At 40.3% G+C, this 18,514-nt stretch overlaps 2 protein-coding genes across 2 annotated transcripts in view; one reads left to right on the forward strand and one right to left on the reverse strand.

Annotated features, from left to right (window-relative positions):
- The window catches only part of LOC116815019 (alcohol dehydrogenase class-3), an 18,337-nt gene extending 11,873 nt beyond the window's left edge, over nucleotides 1-6,464 (forward strand). Inside the window, exons 5-9 of the mRNA XM_032763017.2 lie at nucleotides 726-945; nucleotides 1,728-1,988; nucleotides 2,741-2,876; nucleotides 3,828-3,966; nucleotides 6,236-6,464. Of these exons, the coding sequence (XP_032618908.1) occupies nucleotides 726-945; nucleotides 1,728-1,988; nucleotides 2,741-2,876; nucleotides 3,828-3,966; nucleotides 6,236-6,260 (781 nt within the window). The 3' untranslated portion in view covers nucleotides 6,261-6,464. The remainder of the gene's footprint in view (nucleotides 1-725; nucleotides 946-1,727; nucleotides 1,989-2,740; nucleotides 2,877-3,827; nucleotides 3,967-6,235) is intronic.
- Nucleotides 6,465-12,126: 5,662 nt separating this feature from the next.
- Nucleotides 12,127-18,514, reverse strand: part of METAP1 (methionyl aminopeptidase 1) — a 38,485-nt gene continuing 32,097 nt past the window's right edge. The window contains exons 9-11 of the mRNA XM_032763022.2: nucleotides 17,739-17,882; nucleotides 15,428-15,493; nucleotides 12,127-14,105 (exon numbers count right to left, since the gene is read on the reverse strand). Coding sequence (XP_032618913.1) covers nucleotides 13,942-14,105; nucleotides 15,428-15,493; nucleotides 17,739-17,882 — 374 coding nt within the window. The 3' untranslated portion in view covers nucleotides 12,127-13,941. The remainder of the gene's footprint in view (nucleotides 14,106-15,427; nucleotides 15,494-17,738; nucleotides 17,883-18,514) is intronic.

Raw genomic sequence — 18,514 nt, forward strand, 5'->3', positions numbered from 1 at the left:
CCCCCTCAAGGATTGAACTCACAACCCTGGGTTTAGCAGGCCAATGCTCAAACCACTGAGCTATCCCTGCCCCCAGTACATTTTCTGGACAGGTAAATGAGCCTGCTCAGAACCCTGAGTGGTTACTTGGGTGGCTACCCCATACTGAAGCCTGTGCTGTCTCAGCTTCACTGCTCGGATACCCCAAGTAGCTAGAGTAAAGCTAGTTCAGGTATGACCTGCACAAATTGCAAATCACATCCAACCATTGCAGCATAGGCATACCGTGGGACTAAAAGAACAGAGGATACAGGGGGGCAGGAGTGGGGTGCATTGGAAAGGGCAGTTATGGTTTATAGGTATTGTGTGGTTTACTGAATGTCTGTGTCAGAGTGCTATTAAGTGCTTTGATGAAGCAGGACCTAAAGTGCTTACGTCCCACTGAAGTCAGTAAGACTTAAATGCATTCTTAAGAACTGTGATGAATTGAGGCTTTGGAGTATGATCCAAAGCCTGTTAAAGTCAGTAGAAAGATTGCAACAGGCCTGTAGTCTCTAACTTTCATGAACTCAAGCTTTACTTAAATGTCTTCAAATTTTGACTCTGGGGGTAATCATGTAGCTAAATCTTCATGCACTGTTCAGAAACTGTACCACTTGATGGAAATTAAGTCACTTCCTAGACTCTCCCCTATCACTTTCTGTGACACTGTATTAAATTTCAGTTGTTGTATTGTGGTTTTTCAGAGTTACCCAAGGAAAAGGACTGATGCCTGATGGTACCAGCAGGTTCACCTGCAAAGGGAAACAGATTTATCACTTCATGGGGACTAGCACCTTCTCTGAATACACCATTGTGGCTGATATCTCTGTGGCTAAAATTGATGCTGCAGCTCCTCTGGATAAAGTTTGCCTATTGGGCTGTGGAATTTCAACAGGCTATGGAGCTGTCATCAACACTGCCAAGGTGTGGAGTCTAGCTGATCACTTTGTCTTCCCCATAACTGACTAATGACATTAAACTGGCAATAAAGTACTGCAGTGAAAATCTGTTAAGGTTGGGCTTGGAGAAAGTAAGACCAGAGGAAGAGCCACTGAGTGGGCAGAGGGGGAAAGGACATGTACTCACCACTTCCTTCCTTCCTCTTCCACTGCCAAATTTGACAGGGAACTGGACCTAGTAGGAAACAGGAAGATTGACCTGGGCTTCCCACCTGTTTAGCCTCAGCAGACAAAGTTAGATGATAAACCCTGTTGCTCCTTCTCCCAGCTCTCTTTATGGAGAGTGGGGTAGAGGAAGCATGTCTTGATGGCGGCAGGTGGATGTGGACAGGAGCCATCTTGAACTGTTCAGGGATTTGTTTGTGGATGGATATTATGGGTCAGCTGGGGTTACCTTATAGTAAGGAGACTTGTACATATTGACAATGTTGCAGTGATATCTGCTTCCACCCGTTTTCATGCCACCATCCCATTAAGTGTCAAGTTCTCCCTCTTTGTTGGAGGGGGTGGGGGGACTTCCCACTGTTCTAGTGGAGACTGTGAGCCATTGCCAACGTTTTGGGCAAGGAGTAAACTTAGCCCATTATAGACAAGAAAAATCTCTGGCTTACTTCCCTACATCTGACTCACACCTCTGGATTTTTATTGTCTATTTTTCTTAATATTTAAATAATCTGTATTTTTCATACATGTGGAAGGGTTTTTTTTCTTTCCTCCCTCCTGAACAGATTTCTCTTGCTTTGTTAGGTGGAACCTGGTTCTACCTGTGCGGTCTTTGGATTGGGAGGAGTTGGGCTGGCAGTTATTATGGGCTGTAAAGTGGCTGGAGCTTCCCGGATCATTGGTGTTGATCTCAACAAAGATAAATTTGCCAAAGCTAAAGAGTTTGGAGCCACTGAGTGCATCAACCCTCAAGACTTTGAGAAGCCCATACAGGAGGTGCTGGTTGAGCTTACTGATGGTGGAGTGGACTACTCCTTTGAGTGCATTGGGAATGTTGGTGTCATGGTAAGTGTGCACATGGCAGTACTGAAAGGGAAGTTTACCTATGACTTGGGATAGTTAATTACCTTAAAAGAAAGACAAGCCCCTTTCTGTTTACAAGGGAGCATTCTATCATCTTTCATTTCTATTGAGAGTAGCCTCGTACTACTTATACAGTAGACTAAAAGGGTCTATTTCTACCAGTCCTAATTATAAAATGAAAGACAAGTCGACTGCTTAGACTGTGGAAAACAGCTCCTTTATATTCTAAAACATAATTATTGGAAGAAAATTAGGCATTCAAACCCTGGCAGTGCTGAAAAACAAAATATCAGCAAATACAGTACACTCCCTGTGACTTCACATTTTCACTTTTCATCCCACATGACAAACCTAATACCTTAATTACAATGTTGCTAGGAAGTAACACTAGGTGGAAAATAATTATTTCAGTAACAGCATAGACTAGGTTGTTCTTTCGAAGTACAATCCAGCATCCATTGAAATGGACAGACTCCATTTGACTCCAGGTGGGAGATGGGAGTGCACAGTGTTTTAAAAACTAAGAAGGGTGGGGCAAGGTATGGGAATATTGGCTATTTTACCAGTTAAATTATATATACTTGTCAATCTTTTTCTTAACTAGGTACAGCATCACGGACGCTTACTCTCAATGTTTAAAAAAAAAAATAGTGAAATCTTTGTCAGGCTACATAGCATCAATATATAATAGATGCTTCTTACCAGGGATTAGCTTTATTTCTTTCTGTCTAAAGAGGGCTGCTTTGGAATCCTGTCACAAAGGCTGGGGAGTCAGCGTTATAGTTGGAGTAGCTGCTGCTGGTCAGGAGATCTCTACCCGTCCCTTTCAACTAGTAACAGGTCGCACGTGGAAAGGGACTGCCTTTGGAGGTAACTTTCTGGCACACTCATGATCTCTCTTATCTACTAAAAGACAGGAAAAGTACTGTCTTCCTCTGTATTTGTGTGAGAAACTGGTTCATATCAAGTCATTCATAGTGAATGCGATACTGGCTTTTCAAATATAACCTTTTATAAATAACTGTCCCCCCACAGACAAGCTGTAAATGATCAGCCTTCTGTTGCACATTATGAATTTAAAATGCAAGTAGCAGCCATAATGGGAGAATTTCTCATGTACAGTTCTATGGCTGTATCATGGTTTAGGTGCAAATAATCACTTGAAGACTTGAGCAATAATAAGAACTGCTCCCCTGGGAAATGGGGAATAATGTAAACATGTTTGCGTAAGTAACTGCACTGTTTAATCACTGAGCAAATGGAATCATTAGCTCTGTTGTGAGGATGCATAGCTTGTGGGGGATGGTTTTAGACAGTAAAACAGGATTCTTTAAGAAGAAACTGTTTAGACATAATTCAGGAATGAAAAGCTGCTGCAGTCTTCACAAAGTGCTACGTGTATGCAACTCTCTTCCATGCAATACAAAGCTGTGCTGTGGTCTAGTTACAAAATACATAAATGTAAAATAGGACAAGGGCTCAGAGCCAGTTTTCTGAGATGATCTCAGCTAGACATTGAACACAGATCCCTGCAGTGAAAAGTAATGCACTTTGCAAATGAGGCCCTCCATTTTGACTGGTAATTTTAGTTATACTCTTACATTCTTTACTCCAGTGCTATTCTAGAGCCTGGTGGGTATAGACAGATATTATGACGTGATCCCAGGATTTCTCTCATACCAAGAAAACTGAGCTTTAATGACTATTAATGATTAATGACTAGTACTATTGGGGGGCAGGGTTGATAAAATTTCCTACCTCTACACTAGTATAGTTTTGAATTTACTGAGTAAAAAAAATATGTTTGGGGTTTTTTTTCAGGTTGGAAGAGTGTAGAGAGTGTACCAAAGCTAGTGGCTGAATACATGTCAAAAAAGATCAAAGTTGATGAATTTGTGACTCACACCCTGCCTTTTGACAAAATTAACGAGGCTTTTGAACTGATGCATGCAGGGAAGAGGTAGGTTTAAATGTCTTATGTCAGTAACATTGAATAGCTCAGTAAGAGTTTGTAGGGCACTGCTGTGTTCCTTCTCTCTAGCTGCCTGTTGTTCTGACCCTCACCCCTGCATCCCCTTCGTGTTTCAGATATGCTGTGTGAAGTGCTGTGCACAGCTAGAGCAACTAATTGCTCACTTTCTGTTCCTAAGTTAGTGCTGCAACATCAACCTCTACTTTGGGTGGGGACAGGTGAAAGGCAAGGAAAATGACAATTGGTGGTGTCTGAGCAGAGGAGGAAACAAACAAACTGGAGAAAGAAAGAACGAACTAAGGCCATAAAGGACAAAAATAAAAAAGCTAACTTCAAGCACTAGAATAAAAATAGAGACTAAGAAGGAAATAACAAAAGAAAGTACTTGGATATTAAAATGTCAACTAAACTTAATTCAGAACAATTAGCATTATTTTAGATTACACTAGAATCTCAGCGTTACAAACTGACCAATCAACCACATTCATCATTTGGAACAGGAAGTACACAATCAGATAAAGACAAAAATCGCAAATACAGTACAGCACTGTTAAACTACTACAAAAATAAAGGGAAAGCAGCATTTTTCTTCTGCATAATAAAATTTCAAAGCTGTATTAAGTCAATGTTCAGTTGTAAACTTCTGAAAAAGCAAAATTTTGTTCAATTACGAACAACCTCCATGCCTGTGTTCATAACTCTGATTCTAATGTTCTTCATTAAATAGATTTGAATGTCATGTTCCTCAAAGTGTCAAATAATTGGCTGATAGCTAGGTTAGATTCAATATTAACAATCGTGGTAGTGAGCTGTTAATGTCCAGTTTACATTTATTAACATGCTGGAGTTGTTCTGTCCTTATCTTGTTCACCAATGGATTTTTTTCCCCCTAATATGTGACTGGAGGTAGAATTAAAGAACCTTCAGTCACTGGCTATGTGACTTAACTCTGCCCATGTTATCTTGCCCTGAGTTTCTTCTTGTCTCAGGTAAATGGCAGGATTTTGCTGCTGTTTGCAAAGCAAGCCTCAGCTATAGCAGTAAGTAAATTCAAAACACTTTTTTCCTCAGGAAAAGCTAACTGAGGCTCTCATTGAGCTTGGAACAAGCGTGGAGGAAAAAACATGATTTATAGATTTGTGAATCAGCACAGGAGCAATTCTGCCACCTGGTGAATACAAAACATATCACAAAAGCATAATACACAGTCCAGGATCTGTTCCAGTCATTAGTATATCCCTGGCAACCTTTGTGAAAGGGATGATCTGGTTCTCTCCCTGTAAACCAAAGGCTTTGGATTTTATATAACATTTCTCTTTGCATGTGAAGGAGAACAGATCCTGTCCATAGGCACAACAGCAGAATCCACAGCTATGACTTAGAGCCTAAGAAGGTTTAACTCAAAGGAAAAGGCAACATCCAGTTTCAGTCTTAGAAATAGCATTAAGTTTTGTTCTCCAAGCTGATGAGTTCCATGCCTATAAGTCAAAGGCCAGACTACTGGGAATTCATCAGGATAGTGGGAGCTTTAAATCCAACTCCTGATTGAGTTTCTAAACAATCTTTCTCCCTCAAAATAGAAGCAGGATTAATAAATGGTCCAGGTCACCTACCTATTAAGAGCATGGATAAATGGAGAAGGGGAAATCAATTGGTGGACATGATAGGAATCAGACAAACATGTATGCTTGTTCTAGTAATTAAATTGTATATTTTCTAAACACTGACAGCTGCAGCCACTGCATCACCCACACATACCCAATTAACTTGTAGGAAATGAGACTTAAAACATATCCAGTTTGTAACTATTTAGTGCACTTCTGTGCTCCCATGTGAGCACCCTCTGAAATTTAAATAGAGAAAGCTGTTTTAAATTCAGGCTGGGGAAGAAGAAAATGCATTTAAAGCCATCCATTTGACCCAGTTGACAAACAGTCACAAATACTGAAAATTGACTTCAGAACTTTTTCATGGGCTTTTTAAATAAATATTCTCAAACTAAATTTAGTGTGGAAGAACATATTTACATCTTTGAAGTGAGCGTTTAAAGAGTATAATGTAGGGAATTTGAAGACATTAACCAACATGACTGGCTGGTTTCTCAACTTACCAGATAACTCAGATAAAAAAAGAAATAACTTGAGAGAGGGGATGGGAAACTTGCTCTTAGATGAGGTAGGATTAAGTAACATTTCAAAAACAGTGGTGAAAGTCTTATTATTGATACCTATTTTTGTCTTTTTTTCTTTTGTTCAAGCATTCGAAGTGTCCTGAAATTTTAAGGATCCCGAAGATGAAACCTCCCAGTCTTAGCACTATGCTGTGTCTACTAGTTAATGGAGCTTTTTGAAGAGGTGTAGGATCAGCTGGAGAGAAAATTCAATTGTGATGGGAAAACCATCTGCTTTAGCATCGTAGTCTCTATTAAAGCATAAGTAACCTGATCTCAGACTAATGATAAATACTAAATCCAGTTATGAAACTAATGCTGGTTGTGGTCATGAAATTTGTTTTATTCTATACTAGTCACTCCTGAATTCTGACAGCGCCTAAATCTTTAAAGCTGCTTGATAGGCTTTTTTTGTAAACACCACCTAGAAACTTTCATTCTTCTACAGTCATTAAATGTTTTCTCTACTTCTAAAAAAGTTATTAGATGGACCACGTAAGATCTAACGGTCTGTGGGTTGCAGAGGTGTACAGAGAAACTCCCTCCCCATGCAAAATGGGATGGGGAGAAGACCCAGCTGTAGCTGCAACAGTTTCCTAATCTTCATGATGGAGGAATCTTCCTGCAGTGCTCATCAGCAGTAAAGGTTAAATGTTGCAGTTAAGCTCTCACATTGCAGAGAACCCCGTGGATGGAGTATTTTATACCATTTTATTTAGTTCAGAACTAGGTTTTTTTCAACCACAGCCACTAGATTCTTACCATGGGAAGCTTATTTTCTGCAGAGGATTGGGCTGCCAGTGAACTACTGCAATACAGGCTGAAGCTGATCTGATCCTTCATGTAAACTATCTTCCTTAGTATGGTTTAAGGAGAAGACTTCTGAGCAAACTCCTGTCCTGACTTAACTGCTGTGGAACCCAGAGGCATGGGAGGGAGTAATTTAAATCAAGGCCCAACATCCAGCCAACTTGTCAGTGCTATTGTAAATAGCCCTAATTCAAAAACAAACTTGTCTAAGACTTACCCTTTATTTTGAAAAAACATTAAAACTAGTCAAAGGATTCTGTGACAATGTTCATAGACTCATAGACTTTAAGGTCAGAAGGGACCAATATGATCATCTAGTCTGACCTCTTGCACAAAGCAGGCCACAGAATCCTACCCATCCACTTCTATAACAACTCCTAACCTATGTCTGAGTTATGGATCAAATGCCTGAGGAGGACTGCGAAGCTGGCAGAAACTATCAAAGCCTGCATCCAAAAAGGGGGAAAAAACATAGGCACAGAAGTTGTATACCAAGCTGATGAGCCAAGCATGCTCAGAGAGCGATTAAGAAAAAGCAGAAAGCCTACAGGAGTGGAAGATGGGGATTAGCAAGACGGAGAGTAGCCGAACGTGGGTCAGAAACTAGTAGGTGATAAAGTGAGAAGGCTAAAGCATGGTAGAGTATGGAAACTTGGCAAAAGATTAAACCAATAGTTAAAAAGGTCCTATAGCATATAAATAAGAGAACAAAGAAGAAGAAGTGGCCGCTAAACCCTGAGGATGGAATGGAGGTTAAGGATAACCTAGGCATGGCCCAATATCTGAAATAAATACTTTGCCTCAGTCTTTAATAAGGCTAATGAGGAGCTTAGGGATAATGGAAGGATGGACAAATGGGAATGAGGATATGGAGGTAGATATTACCACATCTGAGGTAGAAGCCAAACTTGAACAGCTTAATGGGACAAAATCGGAGGGCCCAGATAATCTCGTTCATCAAGAAATAGTTAAAGGAACTGGCACATGAAATTGCAAGCCCATTAGCAAGAATTTTTAATGAATCGGTAAACTCAGGGGTTGTACCGTACGACTGAGAATTGCTAACATAGTTCCTATCTTTAAAGGGAAAAAAGTGATCCGAGTAACTATCAGGCCCTGTTAGTTGACATCTGTAGTATGTAAGGGTCTTGGAAAATTTTTTGAAGGAGAAAGTAGTTAAGGACATTGAGAGGTTAATGGTAATTGGGACAAATTACAACATGGTTTTACAAAAGGTAGATTGTGCCAAACCAACCTGATCTCCTTCTTTGAGAAGGTGACAGATTATTTAGACAAAGGAAATGCAGTAGATCTAATTTACCTCGATTTCAGTAAGGCATTGACACGGTTCCACATGGGGAATTATTAGTTAAATTGAAAAGATGGGATCAATATGAAAATTGAAAGGTGGATAAGGAACTGGTTAAAGGGGAGACTACAATGGGTCGTACTGAAGGGTGAACTGTCAGGCTGGAAGGAGGTTACTAGTGGAGTTCCTCAAGGATCAGTTTTGGGACCAATCTTATTTAACCTTTTTTATTACTGACCTTGGCACAAAAAGCGGGAATGTGCTAATAAAGTTTGCGGATGACACAAAGCTGGGAGGTATTGCTAACACAGAGAAGGACCGGATATCATACAGGAAGATCTGGATGACCTTGTAAACTGGAGTAATAGTAATAGGATGAAATTTAATAGTGAAAAGTGCAAGGTCATGCATTTAGGGATTAATAATAAGAATTTTAGTTATAAATTGGGGACACATAAGTAACAGAGAGGAGGAAAGAAGACTGGAGATATGGTATTGATCACAGAGTATGACTATGAGCGGCCATGTGATTATGCCGTTTTAAAAAAGGTAATACGGTTTTAGGATGCATCAAGGCAAGATATTTCACAAAGATAAGGATGTGTTAGTACCGTTATATAAGGCACTGGTGAGACTCAATTTGGAAACTGTGTGCATTCTGGTCTCCCATGTTTAAAGAAGGATGAATTTCAAAGATGAAAACACGGTCAGAGACGAGAGAGCCTACTAGATAATCGAAGGAGATGAGAAAAAACCTGCAACTTATGAAAGAAGACTCAAGAAGATGTTGGCTTGTTTAGCCTAGACCATAAGAGAATGGTTGAGGGGAGTTATTGCTTGTCGTTATTATAAAGATACATAGGATTATATTAGGAGGGAAGAGGAATTATTTTTAAAGCTTAGTACCAGTAGATGCACAACAGAGAACAAAAATAGGTTAATACTGGACACTTTAGAAGTTTAGACTTGAATTAAGACGGTTTCTAACCATTAGGGGAGTGAAGTTTCGGGAAAGCCGTTCCAAGAGAGAGTAGTAGTGGTGGCAATAAGAGACATATCTGGCTTCTTAAACAACTGATAAGTTAATGGAAAAGGGATGCAGGTTATCACTGATGGGATAGCTGTAATTTTTGGCAATTGAATTTGATTCAGCAGGCGAGTGAGTATAGACCACTGGCAATGGTAACTTAGAGTGAGATGGACTGGAGTGAAGCTTTACTTCGAAGTTATCAATCTCTTTTCACTGAGTGCTGGCTGGTGAAGTCTTGCCCACCCAATACTCAGGGGGTTAGCTGATCGCTATTTCGGGTCAGGAAGGAACTTTTCCTTCATGGCAGATTGGCAGAAGGGCCTGGAGTTTTTTGCCTCCGTCGCGCGTGGCGGCATGGATCACTTGCTGGTGGATCCTCGCAGCTGTGAGTCTTCAAACCACAATTTCTGAAGACTTCAGAATCACAAGTTCTTCAGTCCAATCCACTTCCCTAACTAATTTCCTTAATTCTTTAAAGTTAGCCCTTTTGAAATCAAAAACCCTAGTCCCAGATCTATTTCTGTTTATCCTTCCATCTAGTTTGAACTGAATTAGCTCAATCACTCGAACCAAGGTTGTCCCCTACAACCATTTCTTCTATGAGGTCCTCACTACTCACCAAAACCGAATCTAAAATGTTGTTACAGTCTGAGGCCTAAAGCCACAGCTGTGTGGGCTGTGATTTGTCTGCTCTTACTGAAAGTGAGGTGAGGAAAGTGCCCTCCTTGCAACAATAACATTGCAGGAAAACTGAGCACTGTGTAAGAAGTGATATTGGGGATTCACTTTCTTCTTCCCAGCCAATAAACTGCTGTCCTCGCATGAGCGTGTAGGGCCATCTGTAGTAAATCTGACCAACTCTACGGGTTGGATTAAGTAACATGAACATCCCATGGTAACTTCACAAGAATCTCTTGTTGTTCCACTCCTGCTTCACTTCCCATTTGGGTAATTCCAGTTTACTGTGCTGGGCATATGCCTTCTGTTCCTGTGCTATAGTATTACAGTTAACCAACTGTCAGCAGATCAGCAGTAAAAGTATGCTAGAGGCCTTGTAGCAGATAGTATAATGGAAATCCTACACTATCATTCCATACACCTGGCTATAGATTCATATGTTGCAATTTAGTCCGGTGTTTAAACATGGTTTCACACTGACAAAAGTTTTAGAAGGAACTACCTGATTCACTTATAACTAGGCTGTAGTTCTGTTAGACTTAAAACTTTCTCTGGTCTTGCGTCTATACAATTCTAGGGAAAAATTTAAAGTAGGGAATAAAGAGGCCCACTGGAGCCATCCCAAGCAGGGTTTCTTAACTTGCAACTTCAAAGTCAGTCAGCTATCTGTCCTTGTTAAGTCACAGCATCCATAACTTCTAAGATGCACTGCCTTTACTACCATGCAAATATCATGGTATAAGTAAGTAACATAACAGTTAGGCAAGAACCACACACCCCCATTGTTAGAAAAATGAGATAAGGTACAATTACAGTTAAATCCTTCTAAGTACCTGGCTCAATTAGTGAAAAGCCAGCTTTGTAATACCTGGACAATTACTGATAGGGGCCCCAACCCCACAAAATAAATAAAAAGGCCTAAAAGGTATATAGTTAAGTTCTTACTTTCAATTAAATAGAGTAATTTTTTTGAGGTAGCATCTGCTGAAGAATTACGCAGATAAGGAAGGGACAGATCAGCAAAAGGTTTTCTCCTAATAGTGCTGATGAAGGACTAACTCTACTCATGAAATGTAGCATGTGGAAGATTTACCAATTTTAAGAACTTTATGGGACAAATCTAACTCCATTTAGAAGTAATACAAGCCTGTAGGCCAAGTCAGTTGGATGGCAGTCATTTAAGGGATGGAGAGTTCACTGTGCTTCTCTTTCGCCCACTTCCCCTTCTAGTCATTCTGGTGTCTGTCTGATTTCATACAGTGCATTGTTCTTCAGCATTAATTATAACAATCTGTCTCCTGGAAAATATCCACAAGAGTCAGCAAAAACTGCTAAATGCTACACGGAAATTTAAGCAGTTTCCCTAAAATCTTTTATAAGATCTAACCTATTTCCAAAATCTGGAAGACAAAAATATAGTATGCATTTGTAAAGAGAACTACAATTTGACACGTCTATAAACTGGGGGAAAAAAATACTGGAATAGTGAGGAGAAAAACCAAACTGATTTGGGCTTCAGACTGATTTGCTATCTGGTAAATAAACTAGGAGGCTGTCTTAAAGTTAATTTAAATTTAGACTTTACTATATAATAATCATTAATTCAGAGATAACTGAAATGCTGTTAAGTATCAGAGGGGCAGCCATGTTAGTCTGGATCTGTAAAAAGCAACAGAGTCCTGTGGCACCTTAAAGACTAACAGATGTATTGGAGCATAAGCTTTCATGGGTGAATGCCCACTTCATCAGATGCATGTAATGGAAATTTCCAGAGGCAGGTATAAATATGAAATGCTGTTGTAATTGTAGCTTACCTGCAGAATGCACAAGATCAGGGATTGTCTATATTAAAGTTGCATTGGTCTGTTTAGTTATCCTGGTGCAAATACTTAACATAGATGTGTATTAAACCATGCTTGTACTAGTTTAGCACATCGTTAAATTAATGGAATTTATCTACACTGGTTTAAGTCTATCTATGGTAGAGATTTGGACAAGTTCAAACAAATTTGCATATGTCCAGGCCTCAGAGATGCTATGTACATTTTATATTATGAAAATACAGGTTCCATTAAAAAGCTACAACTCCTAATTTATATGCCAAAGTCAAGACTTCCTGTCATGCATGCAGACACAAAAAAGGCAAGACAATTGTACCCACTCAGGTGACTGGCATGGTGGACAAATCTCCATGATAGTCATCCCGACTTTTAATCTCCTTAATACATTACATACATGGCACTGAACACAGGTAATTCCACTCAAGTATTGCAGTCTCTTTAGTTAAAATCTACACGCGCACACACACGTGAACCATTTCAGGTCATTTTTTACTGTATCATTAAAAATAATAAAGGTAATGAAAATGTTATCACAATGATACTCTTACAGCAATAAAGGTTTGAGGCACTGTGGGAAGAGAAGACATTTTTCTGGCAAGTTTCGTGTTTCGTTGTGACCACGATGGGTCCAGTTTTGTGAAGCATTAACTGCCCTTGAGTTTAACTGGAGCCAAGGAGAGGTGAGGACACTCAGTACCTTCAAAAACCAGGCTCCCTATGTGACAAGAAATCAGACACCTAGTAAAATGTGCACTTTATGCCCATGATTTTATGATTTGATTTGTCTTCATTGGTTTAAGTTTTTCTGGCACTACAGTGTTGTAAGGAAGACAGACATTAGGTCTGTAACTGTGGGTGAAATCATTTTAATTACTGATTCAGAAAAGAAAAAAAATCTCAGCAGAGACACTACAGATTGAGAAGGGTGGGAGGCAGAGGCTAATCAATTCCCATAGTCTTGGAGATGGTAGCTTTCAGATCAGAAGGGTGACATGTTAGTCAAGAAGCATGGGGAAAATTGCACTACTGCTGCCCACGCTGTATCTGGTCTGAGGGCAAAGCACTTCAGTTTCCAGGCCTGTCAGCCTGACACCTTTCAAGAGCACAAAATTCACTTAAAAACTTTCTTAAAATTCAAGAAAACAACTAATACAGCAGCAGTAGTATCTAAGACATTTCCTCTTCACTCAAACGTGAGCATTCTTTTGAAATAGTTTTGAAATTCATCTTGCTGTAATGTCTTTCACTTTGCAGTCCCCATCCCCTTATATCTCTAGGAGAGAGGCCCCTGAGTAAAAACACACAGGAGCTTGTAAATCTTTTTTTTTTCTTGGTTAGTTGGCTCATTCCTTTCCCTGTCAAGTATGAAATAGCAGTTTCACAGTGAACTTTTGGAGCACCAAACTCTACCAACCACTGCGCTTCAGAAAAGGCAGCTCTGTGCAGGAAGCAATTTTAGCAATTTTACAGCAGGAAATCAGCACTAAATTTCCAGCAAGAGAGATGTCTATACTCTCAGTTACAGCAGAGGCAACTGATAAAGAGATGGGACAGAACTAAATTTGAAGGTAGATGAGTCTTGGCAACATGTGCCTCTTTTTAAGTACCTATTCCCCCTCTCTGGTTATAAACAAAGCCCATTGTTTGCAGAAGTAGCTAAGCAGGTCTTTGGAATGAGAAACACTTAAAATCCCAGGTGCCATTCATACACAGACAAAAGCCGGGCACACTGAAGAAGTGAGAAAAGACTTGATGCTCATTACGTCAAGTTCCCAGTGGGAAAGTAACCTGCCCTTTCTAGCTAATACCATGCATGTGACAGAAACAGCTGCAGGTCTGATTGAAAAAAGGTGCTCAACAGGCAACAGAAGAAAAACAAAAATAAAAAAAATACAGTACAAGTGGTGTGGGTAGGAGGGAAGCAGAAAATATTTTAAATACTTCTCTCCTTTTTTCAGATGTTGGGTCAGATTCTTCAAGATATATACCAAATGCTGTACTCCTCTCTTATCTACAGTCAATGAGAACAAAACAAATGATAAAATCCCCCTCTGTTCTGTACTCTTAATAAAATGCATAGTACAGAGACAAAAGATATCATTCAGATCCGTCAGCTCAGTCTAAACTAATACTGGGACATGAAGTGAGGACGAACACTGTCCAACCGCCGAGTTAAGATTTCACAGCCAGTATCTGTGATCAGAAGAGTGTGCTCAAACTGCGCAGACCGCTTTCCATCTCTTGTCACTGCAGTCCAGCCATCAGGCCAGGTTTCGTCTTGCCACCCACCTAATAAGATAATTATTTAAAGATTAAAACAAATTATGCACAATATTAGTTCTTAAATGTGTCACTTCTAAATAGTATATATGCGGTGACTGTTATAAATATGAATGTGTATTATACATTGAATCAATTCGTCAGAAGCCTTTTAAAACTTCCAGTTTTGGGCATAATAATCTAGTTGGCTTCTATCACTGCCATGCCATGCCTGCTATTAATACACAGCAAAACATATGAAAAGATAACAAATGCAGATGGGTCTTCAAAGTCAATTTTCTTCACTTCAGTCATTACACTCTTTTAGAGCTTATTGAGGTTGTCAACCTCATCCTGTGATGGCAGCAGACTTACCATGGCAGTGAGAGTCCCTAAGCTGGGGGTATAAAGTTGACTGGCAAGAGGCAACATTTTGGAGTCCAAGTCAGATCACAGTGTCTCTCTCTAGCTAGCCAAGTTCAACATCACATTTAAAGACAATTAAATGTATTTTTAAAAAAAATGCATTAGGAAACCTCCTTCCCTCTGCCCATTAATTCACCTCTGCTTTCCCCCCCTCCCCCAATACAGGTCACACCCTCCACCTTCTTATGAATTCTCCCTACTCAGCCTCACTTTTCCTCACCAATGAAAACACACGCACCTGCCCTACCTGTGGGAGATTCTCTCATTTCCCTCAATCTTCCTCCCTATGAGGGATCTTTCCTCCTCCCATCCAGGACTACCCCCATCCTGTTCCCTGGAGCAGGGGGAATGGAAATACACCCAATTCCCAGAACCTGCTCCTGCAGGACTCAGCAACAGTAGAACACAGGGAATGAAGGTATGTCAGCAGGGGCCAGGGAAGGAGTGAGGAAGGAAAAAAAGGGAGAAGGAGCCCAGCTCCTGAAGGATTTTGTAGAGAAACAAGGCTTGGTGGGGAGAATGGGGGAGGAGGGACAGGACTGGAAAGGTGCCTCTTCACAATCCTGGCATGTAGGGGGTTATGGCATCCCCACTGGCTGCATGAAGCTTCAATGCTAGGACACTGGAGGCGAAGGGAGTAGTGTCCTGTGTCCAGTCCAGAACAGGCTCCCTCAGCAGCTCTAAGCTAGCTCCCTCCCAGTGCCTCAGAACCGCCACAGCCAGGCAGCTCCAGGTAGGAACCCTTTGTAAATTACAAAGGTAGCTGCAGGATGAAAGAAAGGGGCCCCAGAGCTGGATATGGCCCATGGGCCATACGTTTGACACCTCTAGTTTAGAGAGAGTTCCATAACAACAAATGAAACCCTAGCAAAACCCACATTCTCGCTCTATTTACTTAGCCCCCTTTCGAACTCCTGGCCGCTTACCTTCACAGATCATTGGTTCAATTGTAAACACATGACCAGACTTCATCACACCAACAGCCTTATTTTCTGAAATGAAATTAGAATCTGAATTATGGTTGAACACATATCTTCAAGAGTGAAGGACAGAAGGTGTACAGAAGGTTGAATCCCTTTAATGCAGTGCATGCCTGAACTAGGACAGGTGAGGGGAAAAGTCAGAACAGCACTGCAGAGCAACCCATTTTCTTCCAGGTTATACTTCTATCTTCCTCCCCTCCTTTCCTTCTCAATCTAATATAAATTTTTGTCATACTTCTATTTCAGGCAAAGTGCTTGCAATTCATTCCTGTCTTTTCTAAACCTCAGCTTTCGCTCCATGAAAGTGATGAGCAAACGTAATGTAGACACTCCTATAGAAATTTTTTTTAATGGTGAAAAAGCACAAGTGGCAGTCTGAATAAAAAGCATATAGTATAATTGTTTAAAATAAAAATTCAAAGAAAATTTTACAATGTCAATTTGTTTCCATCATTGTCGATACTCCTCCGAGCACTGTGATATACAAAAGTCAAGAGGGGATCTGAGATTCAGATAATCTTGCTGTCCAGACGAGTCATGGCAACAAACAGTTCTTTTGTGTTTACGTTGGCAAGTAAAGAGTCATTCTGTTACATATTATTTTTGAATTACATTTTCTTTAGCTAAGGTGTTAGCGGAGATTTTCAAACCAGTATAGGGATTTAGGTATATTAATAAAGTTTGAATAGAGAAGTATCAATTTTAATGGAAGTGTTATGTCTAAGTCACCTACATGGCTTTGAAAAATTTCAACCATTATGTCTTCAGACGGATTTACTGAATATAGTACAGTATATCTTTCTTACACTTAAAGAGGCTTCCCTTTATCCTGATCATGTGCTGCTGTTGCATGCTACAAGCAATTACACTAAGCCTTCATCCTTTTGTCTCTATACCAGTTTCATCCTCTTGTTGTAGATTTTTCCTCTAATCTTGTTCAGCAGTTTGAGGACTAAATTGAGTGGCTTTGGTGGGTTCCTCCCTCCCCTTAAAAAAAATAAATCTATTTGAGTTTAGACAGGAAGAATGGCTACTCCACTCTTTTCATTAACAGTTTTGCTTTGAATCTTTCTTTTTTGCTTCTGTCACTCACCGAAGCCTAAAGAAAATATTGTCTCTCTCTCTCCTTAAAATGAAGCTTGCTTATTGTCTCCATCAAAAAAATTGTCCATTGTCGCTAATATCCAGAAACAATTTGTTTTTTTGGTTGGTATAAGATGCCTCCTTTTCCACAGAGACTGGGTATTCACAGAGTTTTATAGGAGAAAACTAAAACAAAAGGGAAGTACTACTTTTCCACCATACCATTAGATGATCTCTTTTTTCACTCCCATTAAAGCTGACATGTTAAGAAGGGCCTGAGCAAGAGCCAGTGACTTCTATGTTATCATCCGTGACAACAACACAACCATCTGTGTGTGATACAGAGCTTGTCAAGAGTAGGAAGCTGAAGGATTTTGGCAGCTATAGGAGAGAAGGCGTCATGTCAGGGAAGCTCAGCAGCTAGAGTGGATTGGAGCTGCTTGTCATTGGAGAACTGGTTGGTTTAAGTGACCTTTGCTTCCCTCCCTCAATTCCCCACAGGTCTTTCAAGTTATCTCTATTCCCTACTTTCACTCCTCATTTTACCCCTGCTGTGACTGCAAACCACTGGCTGGTACACTGTCATTTTCCAAACTGATTCCAGCTGTGCCAGCCTCAGACATCCCTCCCTGTCACTGAACTTTGGTACACACCGGAGTGCAGTAAAATCTGCTGTTCCAAATCCCAGAGCACACCACATCACACAGTAATTCAAGTGGAGATAAAGGGATCCAAAACAGATACAGCTACCACAGCAGCCCAAACTTGATGATCATGGCTCTAGGTCACCAAGCAGTAAGTGGGGTACTGGTTACAGCAATTGCTATTCACCACTGGGAATGAAATTCCAAGTTTCAGCTCAACCCCATCCATTCCAAATAGCCAGCACTAAGAAAACTGAGTAACTGAATCAACAAAATTGTGAATGGTCCTGTGATAAGCTGTCACTCATCCACCACAGCTAGGGTCCACCATTCCCCACCCCCCAAAGCACATGCACATTGGCTCAGCTTGTTCATAACACACTTTAAATCCAACATTCAAGAAATCACTCTGTAAATACAAAAATCCAAAGTGACAGCCTGTCAAGTCATGTGCACAACTTTAGTATGAGAGGAACAAAAGTTAAACATGTTTATTCATCACTAGCAGATAACTGAACAATACTCACTGGCATAATGTGGCACATTGGGAGCAGTATGGAAAAGCTTATGGATCCCATGCCCACAGTAGCTCCGAACAACTGAAAATCCATTTGCTTGGGCGTGCTTCTGAATAATATTTCCCAGCTCTCGATATCGAACACCAGGTTTTACTGCAAGATAAGACATGCACCATTTTAAAAAGAGCCCTCCTTCAACACATTTTACCATCTACTCAGTACAGGCAAAGTTGCCACCTGCATTTCTCTATAGAATAAGATTCCAGGATTGCCACTCTGTCTAGGCATCACTCTGTAGCCTAGAATGTCTGGTGAGTCAATGTGAAGTGATGAAAACAGCTACAAGCGTGGTATAGGGCTCCTTTTTTAGGATATGACCAGGTACAATCATCACTGGGATTCACGGTCTGTTACCATCCAATTTTTAAGTTCTCAGCCATTTTTGACTTTTTTTACACAACTTTATGAATTATACCAGTGTGACAACACAGGCTTTCAGCTACCAGTATCTATGTAATAGCAATAGCCGGTATGTTCATCTGCCTTTGTACACAGCCTCTTGCACCATAGAGCATTAAATATAATTCAACAGAAGCTCAGTGTGCAAATGAGCTGAGTCTGAGTTGGGAGAGGAGACCAAAGGGGGCCTTGTCTTCTGTTGTCTCAGTCTCACACAGAGGAAGACAAATGAGAGCTAAAGAGGGAAATACCTCCTCCATCAAAAAATGAATTTTTCATAGACACAAGCTCCTGTCTTAAAGGAACATAGTTGAAATAAACTAGAT

This window comes from Chelonoidis abingdonii, chromosome 5, assembly GCF_003597395.2.
Source record: "Chelonoidis abingdonii isolate Lonesome George chromosome 5, CheloAbing_2.0, whole genome shotgun sequence".
Taxonomy (NCBI): Eukaryota; Metazoa; Chordata; order Testudines; family Testudinidae; genus Chelonoidis; species Chelonoidis abingdonii.